The sequence below is a fragment of the Girardinichthys multiradiatus genome, chromosome 8, assembly GCF_021462225.1.
Source record: "Girardinichthys multiradiatus isolate DD_20200921_A chromosome 8, DD_fGirMul_XY1, whole genome shotgun sequence".
NCBI lineage: Eukaryota > Metazoa > Chordata > Actinopteri > Cyprinodontiformes > Goodeidae > Girardinichthys > Girardinichthys multiradiatus.
In genome coordinates, this window is record NC_061801.1 from 25,768,142 (window position 1) to 25,788,001 (window position 19,860).

Sequence of the window (19,860 nt, forward strand, 5' to 3'; positions counted from 1 at the left end):
ATTGGAAACCAACAGCAGGGAGTTTGTTTTGGGGAGGAGCTAAGCTGGATGCTAGGTGATGGTATGGAAGTAGTGATGAAAGCTAACATGCTGTTCTACTGCACTGTAAGTGTTGTTTGATGAGAGACCACAGCTTCAGCATCAGAACCAATCTGTGGGACTAGTCAGAAAGGTAAGGTTTCTTTTTCTCCATTACCCGATGCAATATTATTTGATATGACATGTCCCTTCATCATCTTCAATACATGACAAATCTAAATCCAATACAGTCTAATTTACAAATAAGGAAAATAAAAACACTTTTAATTTGTCAAACTGTTTCCATTTTAGGTTTTATTTCTTTAATTTTTTTCCAGAAAGCTTTCAAGTTTAAAGCAACACAATGTCTGAATGGAGTTTGCTGTAAACATTTCTATTCAAATTTTTTTAAATTAGAAATAAACGTATTGTTATTGTACTTCTATTCTCTTTTTCACATTTGGTTCTAACCTTTTCACAATATTTGAAGTAATGTATAAAGGGTTACATGCACCATATATGTGATAAAATATTATTGCTGACCAGAGGAAAGGGAAAAATCTGCATCACAGAATCCTCAGCTAATCCCTGTGTTGACAGAGCATGTGGTGGATGGTTCTGGATCTCTGTTGTGTTAACAGAGGGGAGTGTAGGACTTTGTTTGTCCAGTAACAATAAATCAAAAGCCAGTTTGAACCCCTGCCAACAGACTTGCACCCCTCTGTCATCCACAATAACAAATAGTTATAGTAGTAACCCTAACAAGTGTTCAATATCATTTTAACTAAAAAGGTCAGTCAGTCATTTTCTGACCATAGTGGGTCGCAGGGAAGCTGGTGCCCATCTCCAGCAGTCTACGGGCGAGAGGCGGGGTACACCCTGGACAAGTCACCAGTCCACCACAGGGCAACACCCAAACAACCATGCACACACCTAAGGGAAATTTAGAGTGGCCAATTAACCTAACAGACTGTGGGAGGAAGCCGGAGTATCCGGTGAGAACCCACGCGTGCACGGGGAGAACATGCAAACTCCAGAAAGACCCTCGGCCGGGAATCGAACCCAGGACCTTCTTGCTGCAAGGCAACAGTGCTACCAACAGTGCACCCCCATAACTAAAAAAGTTTTACATTTTAAAAATACCTCCTTCTTTATTGTTCATGCTGTAACAGTTTTATGTGAAATTTGCACCTTTCCAGCAATGGCAGCTCAGCAGAGGCTTCTCTCATTCTGGGTTTTGATGCTGCTCATCACGGCTTTGTGCCCAGGTTCGCTCAGCAAGCGAGGAGGCAGCGTCAAAGGTCGTGGTAAAAGTGATGGCGATCAAGCATCTTCCTCCCAGAGCCGAGGCCTCTCCAAGAAGGGCCTAAAGGGGGCAGGAGCAGCAGCAGCCGGCATGCTAGGAGGATCGGGGTACAGGCTGGGGTTCATCGGCAAGCCAAAGCACGGGACTGGGAACCATCACAGCCACAAGACAGAACAACATCAACAGCCTGCTTACCAGGAAACCCAAAGATACAACAACCAGTCTCTCTGGAGAGCCCTTGTTAGAGGATCTGCTCCTGCTACAGGGAGCAACTTCCTCCTCACACTGGGACATGGGGTGCCTTTTCTTACAACAGCCTGGATCAGAGATGTTTAATTTCATCACTACTTATTGTGAGCTGTGAGCTGAAGGGAAAAAGCAATTAAAGTTCAAAATCAACAATCCTTGCTGACGTTTCTTGCTTTGTACAGTCTCAATATTTTCTTTTATCTAATGAGAAAATGGTTGCATAAATTAAATATTTCAGGGTTGCTATTGCAGTCAGGTTTTTATGATCATTTCATCTTCTTGGTAATGCTCAACAGGCACCAGTCCCCTAGTATTTCAGTGGTTACTTTTAAAACAACTTCATAAAATAAATGGTTTTCTGGACAATGACAGCAGGTACATCGAAGCTATCATTTAATGTTTCATACTTCAAAATCTTCAAATAAATCCTCCCTGCTAAGCTTATTAACTACAGCTGATAAGGACTAATTCTTCAGTCAACAGATCCTGTGAGAGGGACAATCTTCTGCAGTCCCATTAATATAAGGTTGGCCTTAGACACTGTATAATCTCTTAAAAGGTTTCCAGACGTCCTGTGTCCTGTGGTTTTCACAGCACTCTGAACATTAACATTTTGTATTTAAAGTTATTTTTTTGTGTTCTTCAAATAATGAAACAACACAAAGCTGAAGTTAGCTTCTGGTTCACCAGAATGGTAAAGGGCTATTTCACAATGTTCTTAAACAGACATGGATTTGCTTTGGTTTAAAAATGTTACTTTGATTTTTCAAATCTGGACTGAATTATGAATTGTCCTACAGTAAATATTGATTCTATAATGACTAGTCTGTAAACAACAAAACTAACAAAAATAAGCCAGTCAGTGCTATAGATCAATAGATTTAGAAATAAATCACATTTTAGTTAAATGGACACTTGTAACTATGTCTCCTATCAACAGGGATGACTTTCAGTGCTCATATGTTAGTGTTTTAGTATTAAATTAGCTGAAGTAATGAGAAAATAAAAGATACTGAGTCAACTTTGTTTTCAGCGTAAGACAGAGAAATTATTTTCGAATTTAATTTATTTTACATATAAACATTCACATCAAACCATAATAGCGATCACAATTGATCAATGAAAGAAAAAAAGCCAAATATTTACATTTAATAACCTAATTAAAGAATTTCCAGTTCTGAAGGGAAATAAGTGCACTTTACAGATATTCTACAGACGTCTACATGCTCTGCAAACCAATAAACAGTTAAAATCCAAGATGTTTTATTATTTATTATTTTAATTTTATGCTGAGAATTTATGAAATAAATGTGAAAAGACACGATGGATAGAAACAAAACAAACGGGCATTTAATATGTACATACAGGGATACATACAATGACTTGGAAACTGAGAACAAATGGTTTTTAGAAAGTTAAAAATCATTTAACAGCCTTTTTCAACTCATCTTGAGAACAGAAAAGCTTACCGAGATATCTTCCAATGACTAGCTAACAAGGCCTGACCAATGACTATGTCACGGTGCTGAAAAATACAGATGCATTCAGAAATCATGACCATGCAGCCAAAGATACTTAATTGCACTACAATTAGGTATGCAGGAATACATGAGAATTAAACTACAGTTAGTTTGTGCACAGGCACACTGATTGCTGGAAAACTAACGAATCATGCTTGGTATATTGTATGACTTTCTCAGCATCATCGCCTCCACTTCTACTGTGAAGATACACAATATTCAGGGACTACATGTAGCAATTATTGTAAAGTTAGAAAATTTCTCAATGTGCGGATTAACTGTATCCAACATCATTAGCAAACAACGGACAAAGTGTTCACAAAAGCTGCAGGAAGCATTGCAACATCACACACTGATGTCTCCTCTTTTATCAAGAGCTTGAAGATGGTGAACAGGAAGTTATAGGAAACCATACAAGATGTTTGATACAGATAAATCTTAAAAAGAAGCTGACTTTTTGCACAAAGCCTTCTGACTTTTTTTGATTTTTGTAATTTCCTCTATAGTCTAATATGCTGGGAGTGAAGTTTAAATAAGTACAGGACATTTAACCAAATATGGTGGTCAACTTTAAACTTGTATTGAGAGTTGACAAATGATTTTCATATTATAGCCACATTACCTTTATCTTGGAAAAAAACTCATAATTCTTTGCTGGTCCATATATTCGGATTTTGTAGCTAATAACAAAAGATGAACTGATCAGAAATTTGTGGCTGATTTTGAATTTTAGTAAAGCGTTGACCAACCGATACCAATTAAGATGATTCAAATTAAATCAACAGCATTCAAATAATTAGCAGCCGCTAATTATTTATATAAGTAACAGAATCAACTTCACGCGTTAAATCAGGATTTTACTATTTTAAAACAAAGACAAAAAGACAACAGACCGCCGTTTCAGGGATTATTCTCTTGAGAATGTAAACTCATACCTTAATTTGGAAATTGCCAAAAGGCTGCCAACATTTCCACATCCAGTATGGTTCAAGACAGACAGAATTTGAAAGTTAAAACAGGATAAAACGTAGACACTTTGTGGTAATACGATCCATCCTTCCAATCCAGGTACCTACTGAAGTGGGTTTCAAGTCAACTCGCCCATTTCATTTGACGAAAGTCAAGTAAGAATTGACGTTCCTGTCTTTTAGATGGCTCCTTTTCCCAGAACAAAAACAAAATAGGTACCAAAGGTGAATGCATGTCTACTAATTAGACAGCTGCATTGTCATCTTCAATGCATGAAAAGGAGCTATTTGTTTATAACAATCTTCTCAGCTAAAATGCCAATTTATTCTGCCTATATAGAAATGGCTTAAAACAACACTCCTTTGAATGCTTATTTGGTTTTAGAGAAAAGAAATAGTAGGGTCAAGAGGCAAGTGTTTCCAGCCCAAAGATTGGCTGTATTTGGACCCTGTTCCCACAGCTGTGACCTTCTTTTTTTTTCCATACACACGTTTATGTAAGAGCCAAGTCTTGCACGGGAAACAATGAGGGACGTGTCAACAGCTGAAATGTGAACATATTGAGTCTAAGAGGATGATTCCCTTTTGAGGATCACATAATAGCATGCTAATTACACAATTTAGACATCATCCCAAGTTGTCAGAAATCAATTTGCCCAAATAGATCTTGACAAACCATACAGAACATCTGCCTTCACTGTTAATAATTCATTCCCTCAATTCAGTCTGTGGCTTTCCTTTTTACTACGCATTAAGGATTAATAAAAAAATCAGCAGATGAAAAGTGCAATAAATTAAGAAATATAATCTGAAAATCAGTGCATTTTGTGCAACAGGAAATTAGTCTAGATTATATTTTTTTTGCAGAACTATTGATTAGTTGATTAAATAGCATGTAAGAATGTACAGCTATGGATGCAACTTAAAAGACTAGAAACACAGGCTGTTACCGTTACAGCTATAATGGAAGAAGGGGAAGTCTATTTGGGATGTGGCTAAAAGGAATAATTCTCTTCTGCCTCACTGCAGCAGCAGCATGCTGGAGAGAAGCATGAGGCTGGAAGTGAAAAGCTGCATCAGCCAATAGCTCATAGGACTGCAACAATTTGGCTGAAACTGCGGTTCAGCCTTTCGTTCCGTCATGAACTTTGCAGAGTACTCCATGTACTTCTCCACGCAGCGTCGGGACTTCACTTGGTTGATCAGAGCTGGGTACCCAATTTCCTCAATGCGGACAGTGTCGTCATCCTCATCATTTGCTCCACTTTTGGATGAGCCTTGGTCTTTGAGGCGGTCAGTGCCATTCATGCAGTGATTCATGAAGTTTTCGTAGGTCTCAGCCCGTGGAGGAGGCTTGTAGACGTAATCACGACCATAGTCTTTTTCATCTGTTGACTTAGTGCCATAATGTTTGTACATGTAGTTGTTGTAATAGTATTCTTCTTCAGGGTTGCGGAAGTTAAAATGTGGTCGAGGGAAACGCCCTAGCCCATAACCAACAGCCATGCCAGCTATGGCACCAACACCTGCTGCCACCATGGCTTTTTTGGCAAAACCTGTCGACTGGGGCTTAAGTCCCATCCCCTGCACAGAACGAGAAAAAGGAGATCCTCCCATGCCATTGCCACCATATCCATAACCTCCTCCACCAAACCTTGGGCTGAGAACTTTATTATTTGGGTTCCAGTTAGGGTAACCGCCAATCGTTCCACCACCATAACCACCTGGGTAACCACCTGGATTTGCACCTGGCACTCCAGCACCCCAACCTTGTCCTGTATTTCCCGTTCTGACTGGGTAACCACCTGCTCCAGGGTACTGATAGGGGTAACCACCTGCTCTTGCTGGGTATTGGTTAGGATAGCCACCAGCTGCTGGATATCCCCCAGCTCCTGGATACTGATTAGGATAATTACCTCCAGCAGGGTACTGATTGGGATTCCCTCCTCTGCCTGGATATTGGTTGGGGTATCCCCCTGCTGGTGGATTTTGATTTGGATAATTCCCTCTTCCTGGTTGATTAGGATATCCTCCTGCAGGGTATCCACCAGCGGGATTACCTCCAGGATACTGATTTTGGTTGCCCCCTGCTCCTGGATAACTTGGTGGATTTTGCCTCGGAGAACCACCTGGATTGGTATTCTTATTTCCAGGGTATGGGTAACTCCCTCCAGCAGGATATGGATTAGTGTCACGATTGGGACTCTGCGGCTGTCGAGGATAGTTTCCGGGCTGAGAGTTTGATGGCTTTGATTGAGTCCCACTCCCTCGGCTGGACGATGAGGGTTTCTTTCCACTGATACTGCTCTTTTTAGCCCAAGTTGATTCAGGGTTTAGGAGCGACATAACAATTAAGGACAGAAGTCCAACTTCTAACAACTGCCCCATCATAGCCTAAAGGAGAGAAGTATAACAAAACTGTTAGAAATTAGAAAACATTGTTTGCCCTATTTTTTGTAATGTTTTCTACAAGGCAAATGGCTAAATAGGCTAATCTTATTTTTTACATTTAGGCCATGATGGATAATTATGTACTATTTTAACTGTAGCTAGGCCTGGTGGGATACGGCCTTGATGTGATATCTAGGCTTTAATCATCTCAAAGCAGATCAACCTCGTTGATCTTATTATTTTGTTGATTTAAAACCGAATAATTGATGTTACTTAAATAAACCATCCATAACCGCCACAGACCTGTCGTCACTGAGTAAACGTCACCGAATCATTTATTACTCGATCCTTATCATAACCAGACGCGAGTGCCGCTTTATTTCCTCAGGACAAATCATGAAAACAAAGATAACATCATTAGGGTAAAATATTTTGTATTTAATGGCTCTTACTTACAGTTATTTGATGGCCTGCGCTTCGTCTGTAATTCGGTCACACTGTGTTTGTTGTCCGCCTGTCGCCGCTGCGTCTGATCTCAGGGTGGGTTTGAGAGCTCTGGGTGCGCTTGTTTTCTGCGACAGTGAGCATCATTTGGACAAATAGGGAGGACGCAGGAACGCGTTGTTGTAACTTTCAAGAATTAAAGCCACCAAAAATACACATATTCATTTCTACGTAGCTAAATCACAAGAAAATATGAAACACTGACGTGAGACGTTGTAGAGGACAGTCTGGAGGCGCTCCCATTGAAGAAACTTGTATTAGAACTTGATCGTCCTGACAACCATTATGTTCCGTTGCTCAGAACAAGCGCACCTGCGAAAGTATTTCCGGTTACTGCCCCATTCTCCCATAATTTACTCTATTGCCAGCATAAAAAAACACCAGTGATGTAATTTAACTGTTTATTTCTCTATTTGGACCAATTAACTTTCCTAACTTTCTATGATTTAGGTTCATTTTATATTTCCCTAGAATTCACAAATAACAACACAAAATGGCATGTCAAATATAATTTACTCTTCACATTATCCATGAAAAATCTTTTATTTATCAGCAGTCCAAATTTTATATTTTTTGCTTGTTACCCAAGGTATTTTGATTAATTTTGATATCTCTTCATAACTGACAAAAAAATCTAAAGAAGACTTTGGACAAGAAATGTCCCCACATTCCTCAGATTGTGGGGAACTCTTACATGGTAGAGTGAACAAATATTGACCAGTCAAGATGTGGTTTGCTGATAGACTCCTATCATAGCTATCTCAGTGTTGAAATTAAACCAAAAAGGGCATCATTAAACTATTAGTTTGTGGGTGTGTACACTTATGCAACCAGGTTAGAGCAGATTTTTATTATTATTGTTATATTTTACATTTTCTTTCAAACTGATTTGTTTGTTTTCCCTGATAAATTCTACAGAATGCTTGTTATTTTAATATGTGGAAAACGTTTTGAAACTATTTAACACGGTCTCATTTTTTTTCACATCACAGAAAGCTGCCATTTAGGAGTGTGTGCACTTTTGATATCAATTGAATCATCTGGCCTTGTGGTTATTCAGTGGTTTAGAGCTTTTGTTCTGCATCCTTTGGTGTTTTGTTCTGCCCAACGTGCCAACCTGCTGCCTCAAGTGCGTAGGCTACCATTATTTAGGTGCTTTTTAATCCCACACCATGACACCTCCACAGAATCCAAAATTATGCTAGTGAGAATCCGAATGAGAAGAGGTTATAAACAGCTTGCAACAAGGTTACTCAAGACTAAACAAAATTAGTTTAAACTGGGGCATCTAGCTGGAATATGATAATCAGCAGTAAACCTCTGGCCATAGACAACTAGGGGTCGACAATGTATGTAGAAATAAACAGTTTTCTTTTTTGGTTTCTTAAAATTGAACATAAATAAAATGTTGGATTCAACAAAGGAAAATTTACTTTTTGGACACTTTGAGCACAGTATCCACAGGATAAAAAAAAAATGAAAAATACATGACAAAACATAAAATGAATTGATAAAGATATTACGAATAAGGGGTCATTTCAAATAAGTTAGGAGCATCAGTTGAAAATATGTATGCTAATCTCTATTCTATAAGATATAACTATCTGTATTACATTTCTATCCGTAGAAATTTTATGTCTCGATAAGTCTAAATCTATAAAAAAAAAAAAAAACTATAATAATCAGTTAAACAAATGCACCTTTCAATTGAATTTTTGAATGGCATGCTTTATTTTAAATATGTGCATCCTTTATGTTAAAGTGAATATACAAATACCTAACATGTCTAAGCTTCTAACAGGAAGTTATTTTAACATTTAGTGACCTATCCAGAGTCCCAAGTTAAATCGGTAAGAAAATCGAAGGAGCTGAAGATTAAGGAAATGACAAAGAGGCATTCCAAACTCGAAGATTTGAAGTTAAGCAATAAAATAACAATGGAAAGGGAAAAATCTGGTCAGCAATCAGAGGAAGGGTTTGATTGCTGTACTGCCAATAAAGAATTATGCCACGTAAATTATAAAAAATAATAAATTACTTTCCTTTTAACACTGATACTCTGGTACATCGTTTTAATATTTTAATGCCTTTCTCATTTCCTATCAGAAATAAACTTCTTGACTTAATTAAAATAAATGTAATCCAAATCTACCAGCTTTATGTATAATTTTGGAGCTAATTAAGTTTTTTATATATATATATATCAATTGTATTCCACCAAATATAATTTCTTGCAAATCTTGAAAGAAAAATAAATGTCTTCTTCGTCCTTGATCTCTTGGTTTTACCTCTCCTCTGGTGCGCATGCGTATTGGGAGGAGCCAACCTTACGCACGCTACCGTAGTAAACGGTCAGACACCCGTATGTTCTCGTAGGTTAGTGTCCTGTCCGGTAGCCAACATGTCGGTGAGAAGAGAACCCAGCGGAGGAACCGTCACACCGGAGACATAAATAGCACGTCGGACAGTCAGGACAAACGGTGAAAGTTCAGAGAACCAGCCGGGGCTTCTTTATTTTCGTGGCGGTGGGGCCTGTCGGTGGCTAATGGACGGATAAGAACAAACAGCCGGTAATCCGAGGACTCGCAGGAAGGTGGTCGGGCTGGTTGGAGAGAAAGAAAGGAGCAGCGTGTTCGGGCTCTAATCAGGACAACGATTCTCCTTGCTGGGGGATGTTATCTGTATTGTCTTATGGCAGACTGGTAGCCAGGGCTGTCCTGGGCGGACTCTCTCAGACCGACGGTCGGGACTACAGCCTGATTACCGCCAGTTATGGCTATGGAAAAGACTTTAGTAAAGGGATCCTGAAGAAAGGGATGTGCTACGGTGATGATGCCTGCTTCATAGCGCGCCACAAGGCCGCCGATGTTTTAGGTAAGGTCACTAGGATGGAAAGCTCTGCCAAATTTGAATTAGCCCACATCTAAGCTCGGGTGACCTTCAGTGATCCAGCCCGCACGTGTGCGGACCACTCGGATGAAAACAAAACAACCCTCACTCTATCTGCCCTCTGCAGCTTTTATAGGAGTCTGACAAAATGATCGTGTATCTGTCTAGCACCATGTAGCATTTTAGCATTCAGTTAGCACCTCGTGTCTTATAATTAAAATAAAATAAAATAGAACCCAGTTCTGGGTGTGTGCATCTGTTCTTTAAAAACCCAAATGACCTTTCACCTAGATTAGCTCCCAACATGGTTACACACCAATAGAGCAGAAAATTGAATATATAATATCAGGATATTTACATAAACTGCATTACGCTTAAATATGACTCCAAAGTGCTCTATTAAAAAGTATCGGACTTAATACTACAATGCCTTGCAGAGGTCAGAATGGTTGAGCGTGGAGGCGGCCATATTGCCAGCAGTAGTTTGCTGCTTCTGCTCCATGGCTTTTGTCCTCACCGGCAGGACGGTAAACACGCCAAATACTGCGCAGACCACGTGGTTTGATTGGACACTTTAAAACACGTCTTTTAACGCTTTAAAGCAATGTGCAGTCATGTAGTTGTGGATCACTGTGGTGCTGTAAAATAGCAAGTTAGATCATGTGAGAAACTAGTAGTGGAGACCAATAATGTTTTTTTGTTCTTTATTCTAGCTAACAATGAGTGCATTTCAAGGGAATCCGAAGTTTTACTAGTTTTGCTTTCATAATTAAAGCAAGTACAAGAATGCCAATTCATCTGTTGTATCCAATTAAATAGTAATAATGAAATTATAATGTGTCCCCAACCATAATCATCATTCTTACCTGTAACTGTTTTAGGTATTTACTAGTTTCGTTGTTTTGTTTCAGTTCATTTTTTGTCGTTTCAATGCATTGAAAATACTTTCTTCTCTACTAACTTTTTAAATTTCCCAGATTCTGCAATGTTACAACCACAAACATTAATGTATTTTATTGGTGTTTCATTGTGATAGACCAACGCAAAGTAGGGCACAAAAGTGTGTGATGTGCATTTCTGTTCTGCTGCTTTTACTATGACACCCCTAAATAAAACCCATTACAAGTAATTGCTTTCTGAAATAACCTAATTAGTAATTAGAGCTGACTTGTGTGTTTTTATCTCAAGTACATGGTGGTGGCTGCATCACGCTGTGGGATTCGATTTCGATAGCCGAGACAGGGAAGCTGGTCAGAGTTGATTTGTAGACGGATGGAGCTAAATATAATAACACTATATAAGAAAACCCTTTTAGAGGCTGAAACGACTTGCGTCTGGGGTGGAGGTTCACTTTTTAGCAGCAAAGGTATTTTTTCTGCCGTAGCTACAATGGAATGGTTTTTGTGTTAGATCAGACCAGTCAAGTTGTTGATCGTAGTCCAACAGAGAATCAGAAGCAAGTCTTAGGTACACTCCCCACATAATCGTATGTGCTTGAGCTATTTTGCAGAGCGAAATGGGCAAAAGGTGAAACTTCTAGATGCATGCCACACTTCTCAAATTCTTATTCGTTTTGTTGTCTTATGTTGATTTTTGAAAACTATATACCATTTTTTCAACTTCACAGTCTTACACAAGCTCTGTTGGTCTATCACATAAAATCCCAATAAACGGTTTGTGGTTGTAAAATGGTTTTAAAAAGTGTGAAACAATTTAAGGTGTATGAATACAAGGAACTGTAAATGGGTAGTGCTGTTTTTAAAGGTTTTTGACTAGAGAATCCTTGTAAAGGGATATCTTCTGGCTTAATATTCTGTATAAAATATTTCTTCTCAGGCCAGCTTATATATTTTTTTTGTAGTTTTATAAAACAAAAGAATCACATTTTTTGTTTCCTAACGATAGCCCTCAGCCTGTATCTGGGCTTTTTAATTACCCTTTTTTCTCTCTTATAGGTGTAGCGGATGGTGTGGGCGGTTGGCGGGACTACGGTGTTGACCCATCTCAATTCTCTGCCACCTTGATGAGAACCTGTGAGCGATTGGTCAAGGAGGGACGTTTTACTCCCACTAATCCAGTGGGGATTCTCACCTCTGGCTATTATGAGCTTCTACAGAACAAGGTGCCACTCCTAGGTGAGTGCACACAGACGGAATCATCAGAACAGTCTTTACACCAGGGATAGTTGTGCAGTAATCTGTGGAGTGAGCTGTGCTGAAGCTATACTTAAATAGCTGCAGTATGAGTCAGACCGTAACAGTGCTGTCAAGAGGGATGCAGAATACTGAACATTAAACACAACTGAATTTATCAGCATTTTTGTTTTTATCTAGACTACACGGAATATAGAAAGACCAACAAAATTGACCACATTATAAGTGTTATATTAGTTCTTTAATGATTTTGCTGATGTTTTGTAGCGGGATTTCAGGTTTTGCTTGTGTATTTCTTAACAGTTAGTATTTTGTTTATTGTTGATTTATGTCTAAATTAAAGTAATTTAAAAGGCTTTTTTGTTATGTTGACCCTTGGTGAGGCTTGTAGGGCATTAAAGTTTACAAGCTTCATATATTTTTCCACTAGCCAATCTCTGAATAGGTCAGGAATCCATCTGTAACTGATAAGACTGAGTGGTGGTAAAGATTTTAAATGCAGAGTCAGGTAAAAGGTCACATTTCTTCTGAGGCGCAGTATCTCTGGCCAGGGGCCGGTGTGGGCATCCAACTGCTGCTGTGACATTTGTCGAAGGCTCTAATTATATTTTAGGAACCTGTGACAAGGTTAGTACTCGACCCTCTGTGCTCAAGGTTAGTAGGATCTGGAATCTAGGACAGGAAAGCACAGCATGTGACCTTGTTTTTCTTTCCGTTCTACCCAAAAATAATAATAATATTCAGCACATTTACATTACTTAATAGAAGAATCTATTTCAAAAGGACTCCCAACCATTCATATTTTGTCCTTTTATAAAAGCTTGCCTTATTTACACACTTTAACCCTCATGATTGAGTTTTTCCTGTGTTTATAGGAAGCAGTACAGCCTGCATTGTTGTTCTGGATCGAAGGAGTCACCAGCTACACACGTGTAACCTTGGAGACTCGGGCTTCCTTGTGGTGCGAGGAGGAGAGGTGGTCCATCGCTCTGATGAGCAGCAGCACTATTTTAACACACCTTTCCAGCTTTCCATTGCTCCTCCAGGAGCTGAGGGAGTTGTGCTCAGTGACAGGTTAGTAGATCGCCGTTTAATGCTTGTGGTTATATTAAAAGCGTCATACAAACATCTTTCAGTCTACCTTTGTCTTTCCAGCCCAGCCACCACAAACACTTAAAGGAGACAGGATTTTTATCCATTTCTTTTAATAATGGCTCTCCATCTCTATCCTTATCTATTGTACACTCACCAACCACTTTATTAGCTATACCTGTCCAACTGCTCGTTAACGCAAATTTCTAATCAGCCAATCACATGGCAGCAACTCAATGCATTTAGGCATGTAGACATGGTCAAGATGATCTGCTGCAGTTCAAACCGAGCATCAGAATGGGGAAGAAAGGTGATTTAAGTGACTTTGATGGTGGCATGGTTGTTGGTGCCAGATGGGCTGGTCTGAGTATTTCACAAACTGCTGATCTACTGGGATTTTCAAACACTACCATCTTTAGGGTTTACAGAGAATGGTCTGAAAAAGAGAAAATATCCAGTGAGCAGCAGTTCTGTGGGCGCAAATGCCTTGTTGATGTCAGAGGTCAGAGGAGAATGGCCAGACTAGTTCGAGCTGATAGAAAGGCAACAGTAACTCAAATAACCACTCGTTACAACCAAGGCATGTAGAAGAGCATCTCTGAACGCACAACACGTCGAGGCTGCAATTCCCACAGGCTCACCAAAATTGGACAAAAGAAGATTGTAAAAACGTTGCCATGAGTCTCGATTTCTGCTGCGACATTCAGATGGTAGGGTCAGAATTTGGTGTCAACAACATGAAAGCAAGGATCTATCCTGCCTTCTATCAATGGTTCAGGTTGGTGGTGTAATGGTGTGAGGGATATTTTCTTGGCACACTTTGGGCCGCTTAGTAACAATTGAGCATCGTGTCAACGCCACAGCCTACCTGTTTATTGTTGCTGACCATGTCCATCCCTTTATGGATTAAGGATTAAGGCAGTTCTGAAGGTAAAAGGGGGCCCAACCCGGTACTAGCAAGTTGTACCTAATAAAGTGTCCGTTGAGTGTATGTATTTATATACTTATGAAAATCGGTCTTGTACAGCCAGGGGGGGTATTTTCCCTTTGACAGCCAAGCCTGTTTTTTGCTGTAACTCAAGGCACACTGGGTTACTGGGAAATAAAACTTGACATAAGCTGCTGGCGTCATGAAGCAGGAGCCCCCTATATCTTGCAAAGACACTCGGGGCAGGCTGATTAAACTACAGGCTTTTTTACGACTTCCCAGAGTGGCTTCTTCCCTGTTTAATTCCATTGTGGAAAGTGACGAGAATAACTCGAAGTGCTCTATTATCAGGTTTCTCTTTTCACGCATTTTTCCCTTTTTTTTTTGTTTGGTTCCAGCCCTGAAGCGGCTGACAGCTCGTCCTTCGACGTACAACTCGGTGACATCATCTTGACGGCAACAGACGGCCTTTTTGACAACATGCCAGACTACATGATTCTTCAGGAGCTCAAAAAACTGAAGGTATCACTTCTGGAAAGCATCTTATTTTTTATTCATGATAAATCCCATGCACATTTTAATGACCCTACTTTTTTTGTCGTCAGACTTCAAACTACGACAGCGTACTGCAGACTGCACAAAGTATCGCAAAGCAAGCTCACAACCTTGCCTACGATCCAAATTATATGTCCCCTTTTGCACAGTTTGCCTGTGACAATGGTCTGAATGTAAGAGGTGAGAATACTAAATGTAACTCGCATGTTAATGAATCAAACTTAAGAGTATTTTAATGGACTCTAAACAGAAAAGTTTACCTTTTTGTTTTTTTTTTGTTTTTTTTTTTTGTCTTTGTAGGAGGAAAACCAGATGATATAACAGTGCTGTTGTCTATAGTGGCTGAGTATGCAGACTAAAGGTTTGCATTCTGCTCTGGGACTGATACTTCTTTGCTGCCTGCCTGAGTCTTCCACCTGCACCACACCCAACATGCACTGCAGGCTGAAAGGGGGAGGCCCACCTACATGACTCGCACTCCTAAAGGCGTGGCTGAATTCCACGATCGCTTCTTTTTGTTCCTTCCGCTGTTTTAATTTGGTGCTTGAGCAGCATATGGGCGGTAGGCAGCTAGGGTGTGTTCATGTTGATCATGATGCAGCAGGAGCTGAGATCACTCCCCGTGTCTCACACCGTGTCATCTGACAAGCTGTAGGGGGTGGAAGCGAACAGACAGAGGGGTTTTCTACTTGAGAGTAGCCCTTACGCTTCAAAAATGTGACATTATTAAGGAGTAAGCCATGTATTTGGATATATTGTGAGAGTAGCGATAGAGCGGGTTATTGAACCTCGCTACCTATCTTTTATTACATTATTTGCTCCCGAGTGGTTTAAAGCAAGCATATATTAGCCTGAAGATGCTTATGTGGGGAATCGTAGGTGTTATCAAGGAGCAGGATGTGGAAGTTTGGGTTTTCATGCTTCGGGGTTGGGAATGTCAAAAAACCTGTAAAGCAAAAGTGTGACACTAGTTAAAATGTAGGAAGGTTAATCAAGTGTTGTCACTTAGCTGAGGGAGCTGTTGATGCACACATTCTGTAAGGTTGTAAATATAATTTTGTTTTGTTTTTTAGGATTGTGTTTTTGATGTCATTTAACAGATGAAGCAAAGAGTTATTCATGTGGGAGATAAACGCATTCATGAACACATTTCTTTGCCTAGATGATAATCTTTAATAACCTCCACACTTGGTGAAATGAACAAAATATGTGCAGGGATTATCAGTATGGCAAGTGGTTTGTGTATTTTGTTCAAAATCTTTGAGATTGGTCATACTTTCCGCCAACCTGTTCACAGCTACACTTCGCTTCTACATTTGCTCACTCCAGGTTAATATTTTACTGCATTAGTTCAGAAAAACACTCGTACTAGTAACTCTTTTTGCCAACTAGTGGCTCTTTTGTTTGACTAGTAGGAAAAGAAATTTGAAAAATCAGCCAAAGTGCTGGACTACTAACCCAAAAGTCCCAACTGGTGGGCTTTTTGCTGCACTCATCAATTACTAGACCAAACCTGTATCTGCCTAACTAATTAACTAGTCATCAAAAACCCTTACATGTTAACTAGTTGACATGAATTCTACTAGTCGGCCACAGTGCTGCACTAGTAGTGCAAAAGTCCATAGTGCCATAGTAGTTAACTAGCTGATAAAAAAAATGCCTAAAGTTTTAACTAGTTGACAGTTGTACAACTAATCAGACACAAAGTCTTATTAGTCAGCCAAAATACTGATCTAGTAGTACAGAAGTTCCAGCTAAAAGGTTTTTGCCTCATTAATAGATGACTAGATATGCTAGTTTACTAGTTGGCATAAAAAAATCCTGACATCTTCACTAGTTGGCACATGCTCTGACCTCTAATCTGCAAATTACCATGAATTGTGCACAATCCTAAACTACAACTTTACCAAGTCAACATGTAGATAAATTTGCACTAGTTTGCCAGTGCAACTTAAACTGGGTAATACTAGGGCCCATTAGTTGACTCGTTCATTCATAACCTTTATTTCTGCAAGTTATTCGCATTGTGACCTGTTTAAACAGACTAGTGAGCACATAGAAGGGTCACTTGTGAAGAAGTAGGCAGCAGAGTTTGTGTCAACTTGTTTACATGTTAACACCAACAGGTCCACTATTATGACGGGTCGTTTGGTGTAGTCCTCATAAAAAGCCTACTAGTTGGGACTTTTTGGTCTACTTCAGCTGACTTCAGTGTAGTCGCAAACTAGCTAACTAAACTGGAAAATGATGGCTGACATCAAGGATATTTGTATGTATACAGAAACAGCTTGCCATATATCTTTTTGTCCACTGAATGGTTGAAGTGATGTTAAAATGTGAGTGTTGTATGTGTGAGAAGTCCTGAATGGTGATATTTGTTGTCTCATAATGCTAAAGCTAGCAGCTGGGAATGCTTGTAGATGCGATGACGAGTCAGGAGTAAATTAAAAGGAATAAATATTTTTTTAACATTATTTTGTCTGAAATGTGTTTTAAAAACATACATATGTATGTTTTGACATTTCATTTTTACTTTTTTGATTTTTATGTACCTAGTTGTCTTTTTTTTAATATAATTTGTGTTATAAATAAGACCTTTTCTCATTTCAAACACAGCACCATTGGCTTTATCGTTCTGTTAAGTCACTGCTGTAGGTTTGATGAGAAGCTGCACCTCCCAAAACTTTCAAAACCGTCTATATTTTGTTTTCGTGGAATAACATTAAGTAATTTAAAGCTAGGAAATTGATCTTGCAACAAACTCACCAATGGCTTCTCTGTGGGTATTTCTGGTAAAATGACACCAGCTTCCCCATATGCTGTGTTGAAAATGATTTGCACATGTTATAAGTCCAACCATTAAGAATTTCTCTCAAAAGACACTTTGAAAACCTGTAGGGCATTTTACTCATAACACCAACTCCTTCTGCAGCCATCAAATTAATGCACATGCATGGGAAAAATGCATACACTGGACTTATCAAAAAACACAGATTATGGTTCATTATAATTTCTCCTTTTGTCTGAAGCCTCATCCAAACGCCTTGAAGAAAATCTTTAGTGGTCAGTTTTAAAGCATGTGCACCAAAGAACCTCTCTCTTTGCGTATGTCGTCATTGCTTTGTTCATACAGCAATACTGTAAGTTACTTGTGCTCAGAAGTATGCAGCGATCTGCAGCATTGGTAGGAAGGTTTAGTGTGCTTAAAGGAGTGGAAGCAAGTGAAAGTTGTCTCATATCCAATGTAGGCTTAGGTTTGAGTGTTTAATGTTGCTGGATAGTTGTAAGGGTGACACAAGCAACCAAAAAAGGAAAGCCATATAGCCCGGTAGGACACACTGTAAGGAGACAGGGCTCATAATATTAGTACACTGTTGGTACAGTTACAGCTGATGCTTTGTGTGTTAGGCATTAGAGATTAATCAGTTCACATGTTAATGTTTGAGGGAGCAGTAGAACAATCAAAAGTTTGTGTTATGCATGATCAGATTTCATTGTTTGGGTCTACTCAGTCCTCTTTTCTCATGACAAAACAGAAGCGGTTATTTGAATATTACTTTCCTGCTGCCTGCCTGGTTCTTTCTGTTTTTCCTATGCTGCCAGGACCATTTTACTCGTTTCTCATAATGAAGGGTGAGCACAGTTTCAGCCTTAAAAGCGAGACCTGTAAATCAAGAGGCCTTTCCTGTCATTGCGAGCTTGTCTTGTGTCTGCTCTTTCCCAGTGTTTGTTGTAAATGAAGTGTCCCCACCTTCTGCCTCTTGTCTTTATCTCATGTTAAGCCGTTCTCAAAGGTGCTTCTGCAGTCTGATGGTATGATTGTCTTCTTTCTAGCCAGAGTGTGAACGATACGCCTAGAGGTCGACAGTGTTATAATGCAGGTCTAATTTATGTAAATACTGGTATGTTTTAAAATATATACAATATTTAAATAAAGAATCTAGTATTTATACTAAAATTGTGTTGGATTGCTTTTTTAGCTTTATTTTAGATACTGAACAAATTCAGGACCCCTGGTGTGAGTAAAACATGAATATTAGCTAAATGTAAAATCTTTTGGCTTTTTTTAACCAGAACAAACTACAGCAGGCAGTTTAAATCAATTATTTGCATACGCTATGTAGACTCAGCCATTTTCTCTCACTTACAATGAGTTGTATGTAGTTAGTTGTATGCCAGAATAATGAGCAGGTTTATAGTTTATTTACATTCCCTTAATATTGGGTAGAATTACTATTTCAATTTCGGGACTTGAATCAAATGTTTGGGTATCCTTCCACAAGCTGATCACAGTAATCTGCAAAAACATTTGCCAGTTTCTTCTGACAGAACTGCTGTAACTGAGTCAGGGTTTTAGGTTGCCAACACACCTTTGTAGCTCTGTCCACAAATGTGCTATGCTACAGAGGGCTTTCTGATGGTCACTTTAAAACAATGACTTGTTTTGAAGCCACATTGTAACTACTGTGGCAGCATGCTGATAATCACTCTTTGTTTGGAAGAACCAGTTGTGATCAATCTTTGTCTTGAGATATTGCCTAAGCATTTCCACATAACGTTCTTTCCTAACGATGCCATCGTATTTTGTAAAGTGCAACCATCCCTTCTGCAGCAAAAAAAAAAAAAAACACATCATGATGCTACTAAAGATTTTTTTGTCTTTCCAAAAATATAGGTTTTAATTCCTGAGTGCATTTGCAAACTATAAACTTATTTTTTATGTTGCTTTTGAATTAATGTCTTCTTCCTGGCTGAGCAGAACAGCCATTGTTGATACAGGACTCATCTTCCGGCAGCATCTTCTCAAGGTCTTTTATTTTTATTCCAAAATTGATTTGCACAATTCACACCTAAAAAAATAATCGCTGCCATACAGATCCCATTTCCTTCCTGAACAATATAATGGATGAACATTCCTAAGGTGTTTATGCTTTCATGTAATTGTTTGAACAGATGAACGAGGCACATTATGGCATCTGGAAGCTGTTCCCAAGGGTGAACCAGACTCCTGCTCCTGATATCTTCGTGGATTTCTTTTTCCATTCTGACACACAAGGAAGCAGTGTGTTTTAAGTGTTACATTATAATACATCCCTCCAATCCAAACTCAAATCCTCAGAAGCTTATAAAGACTTGACATCATTATTTGGGTTTAGCCAAACTGTTTTAAGGAATAACGCTCTTAGTGGATGTGAACTTCAAAAATTTGAAGCAAGTGATCATCTAAATTTATTACTTTCATTATTTTGGCATTTAGCAAATAGAAAGAAATGTTGTTCATCCTAAC

The 19,860-nt window shown here is 39.0% G+C and overlaps 2 protein-coding genes across 2 annotated transcripts; one reads left to right on the top strand and one right to left on the bottom strand.

The window, feature by feature from the left end:
• Positions 1 to 2,621: 2,621 nt before the first annotated feature.
• On the bottom strand, positions 2,622 to 7,169 carry prnpb (prion protein b). The gene is made up of 2 exons (XM_047373491.1): positions 6,909 to 7,169; positions 2,622 to 6,455 (listed from the first exon to the last, which is right to left on the bottom strand). The coding sequence occupies exon 2, from the start codon at positions 6,450 to 6,452 to the stop codon at positions 5,082 to 5,084; it is 1,371 nt and encodes a 456-aa protein (XP_047229447.1). The 5' UTR covers positions 6,453 to 6,455; positions 6,909 to 7,169; the 3' UTR covers positions 2,622 to 5,081.
• Positions 7,170 to 9,267: 2,098 nt separating this feature from the next.
• Positions 9,268 to 18,531, top strand: LOC124872724 (protein phosphatase PTC7 homolog). The gene is made up of 6 exons (XM_047373016.1): positions 9,268 to 9,830; positions 11,801 to 11,980; positions 12,874 to 13,072; positions 14,417 to 14,540; positions 14,624 to 14,753; positions 14,874 to 18,531. Exons 1-6 carry the CDS (start codon positions 9,629 to 9,631, stop codon positions 14,930 to 14,932), a joined length of 894 nt encoding a protein of 297 aa, XP_047228972.1. The 5' UTR covers positions 9,268 to 9,628; the 3' UTR covers positions 14,933 to 18,531.
• The last annotated feature ends 1,329 nt before the right edge of the window (positions 18,532 to 19,860 follow it).